The sequence below is a fragment of the Eubalaena glacialis genome, chromosome 13 (assembly GCF_028564815.1).
Source record: "Eubalaena glacialis isolate mEubGla1 chromosome 13, mEubGla1.1.hap2.+ XY, whole genome shotgun sequence".
In the NCBI taxonomy this organism is placed as follows: Eukaryota; Metazoa; Chordata; class Mammalia; order Artiodactyla; family Balaenidae; genus Eubalaena; species Eubalaena glacialis.
Window position 1 is genome coordinate 24,371,325 of NC_083728.1, and position 2,224 is coordinate 24,373,548.

General features: G+C 55.3%; 1 protein-coding gene across 1 annotated transcript; it reads left to right on the forward strand.

The window, feature by feature from the left end:
* The first annotated feature begins 533 nt into the window (after positions 1-533).
* Positions 534-1,873, forward strand: C13H20orf173 (chromosome 13 C20orf173 homolog). Its single transcript, XM_061209816.1, is given in 4 exon segments — positions 534-599; positions 601-1,191; positions 1,422-1,597; positions 1,678-1,873. Coding segments are annotated over 4 exon segments (1,029 nt in total).
* The last annotated feature ends 351 nt before the right edge of the window (positions 1,874-2,224 follow it).

The following is a 2,224-nucleotide window of genomic DNA, read 5'->3' on the forward strand; positions in this document are numbered from 1 at the left end:
ATGAAGACCCAGTGCAGCCAAAAATAAATAAATAAAATAAATAAATTTAAAAAATGATTTGGAAATCATAGGAGAGGGAGGAGTCAAGGATAGCGCATGGGTTTCTGGCTTCCGCAACAGGCTGAATGGAGGAACATCTGTTGAGATAGAGAAGTCTTGGGAAGGGGTTGGTTTAAAGGGAGCATCATGAGTTCTGTCTCAGGCTTGCTCAGGGTGACAGGTCTCTGAGACATCTAAGTTGAGGTGCGACAGGCTGCTGGGTATGGGGTCTAGAGAAGAGAAGAGAGGCCTGAGCCGAAGATACACTATTGGAGAGGGGGCTTCACACATAAATAGTATCTACGGTTCCCTCTCCACTCTGTTCCTGTTTCCTGTAAATATTTATTACATGATTCTCAGTCTTAGGGATTCGGAGGTAAAGAAGACAGTCAAGGTCAGTCTCTATCTGCGTTCATCTTGCACTCAGTGCAGGCAGCTTGTGTGTAACAGACAGGCTAGGGTGGTGGCTTTGTGCCTAAAGGAGGGAGGTCACAATGTTACTTTGTGATGAGAGCCATGATATACCCAGTGGCACTGAGGACCCCACTAAGAGCTCAGCCTTCCTCCTGCAGGGAGGATAGGACACACACCATATGTTATCTCTCTGCCCTCACACCTTCCATCCTAGGCCCAGCCAGAGTCCCCTTTGGAGGTGAGCAAATGGATAGGGAAGTGGGAGATGAGGGGTTGGGAGGAGGTGTGGTGTGGAGGGCTGGGGAGCCATGGAAGCCAACAAGACAGAGGGCTGGGGGGCTATCTGTGGCCTCAGTTCCTCACCCCTCCCAGTCCCAGGTAGAGGAGCCAGTCAGCTGCCTGCCACTGGAGCCTTTGCCTGGGCCAGACATGAAGTGCTGCTGGCAGATTTTTGTCCTGTGCATCTTCCTGATGCTCATCTTGTGGCTGATGGCCCCCTGCCTGGATCTGAAGCCGGAATCGGCACCCCAGGAAAAACGGATGAAGGTGGTACCATGGCGTTGCAGCTGCTCTCCGTTCAAATTCAGGAAATGTGGCTGCCCATCCGGGACCCTCAACGACTCTGTCTGCCACCACACGGCCGGAGGGAACTGGTTTGATGTAGGTTACGAGAAGAAGATGGGGTACCTCATGGAAGCAGCAGAGCCCACCAGCCCTGACGCTGTGCTCTCGTGGTCGGTCAGTGGTCAACACTGGGCCAGCCCATCCCGTCCTTACCAGGCCCAGCCCGCCTCCCACTTCCTGGCCCAAACTCCTGCCCTCAGCCCTGGCTTCGTGTGCCTCCTATCTTCACAGCCTCAACCCCTGACGTCCGGATGGAGGTCTCACCCACCCAGCTCTGCTTTCCTTCCCCCGGGAGCCAATACCTGGATCTCAACCCCCAATCTCCTCCCTCCTGCTGTTTTCAGGGCATGAACTCAGCAAGCGAACTGGGCAGAGTGTGGGAGAAGCTGTTCAAGGGGATTCCCAGGCCCTCGGTGAGCCATTTAGATCTCTTCTGTGGAACTTGTGCATCGGTGGGGAACTCGAAGATCCTGTGGGCCGCCAGCCTCGGCAAGAGCGCCAATCACACCGCGGTCTCCAGGTGAGCACTGAGGAGGGGGCAGGGGACTGGACGTCCAGGCCTGCCCCCAGAGTTTTGTCAGTTTCTGCTCTCCTTCCCAGGATGAACCAGGTCTCTGTTCAGGGCTTTGAGATGCTGGGGAACCAAACCACGGGACACTCCATCTCCCGCAGGCACGATAGGGACCAGGGTTCCTGGAGCCAGCGGGTGCTGCTGCTCCTGAAGCTCTTTGTTCTGGCTTGGACTTCAGATGCTCTGAGTGAAGAGGTGATGGTCTGGGAACCCAGACATTCTTAGTATGGGGGGCAAGGAGAGGTCACTGCAGGGGATGACAGAGAGGGCTCCAGGGAGACCCTCTGCTGGCTTATTGGGAGCACCTGCAGGACCTTCGCAAGTCTCAGGGGCTGCTGAAACTCCCCCACCTCCTACTTCTTCCTTAGATTTTGGAAGATGGTCCGGTTCCCTAGTAGAATGGAAGATAGAAAAGACCAGGTAAGGGGACGAGAGGCAGGAAGACGTAGCTTCGGGCTGCTGTGGGAAGGGCCCCAGGTTGGCCCTCTCCCCCTTCTTCCCCAGGTCCTGGTGATCAGCCCCACCTTCCTCAGGTACACCCAGGGCAACAGACTGGATAAAAGGGTCAGTATCCAT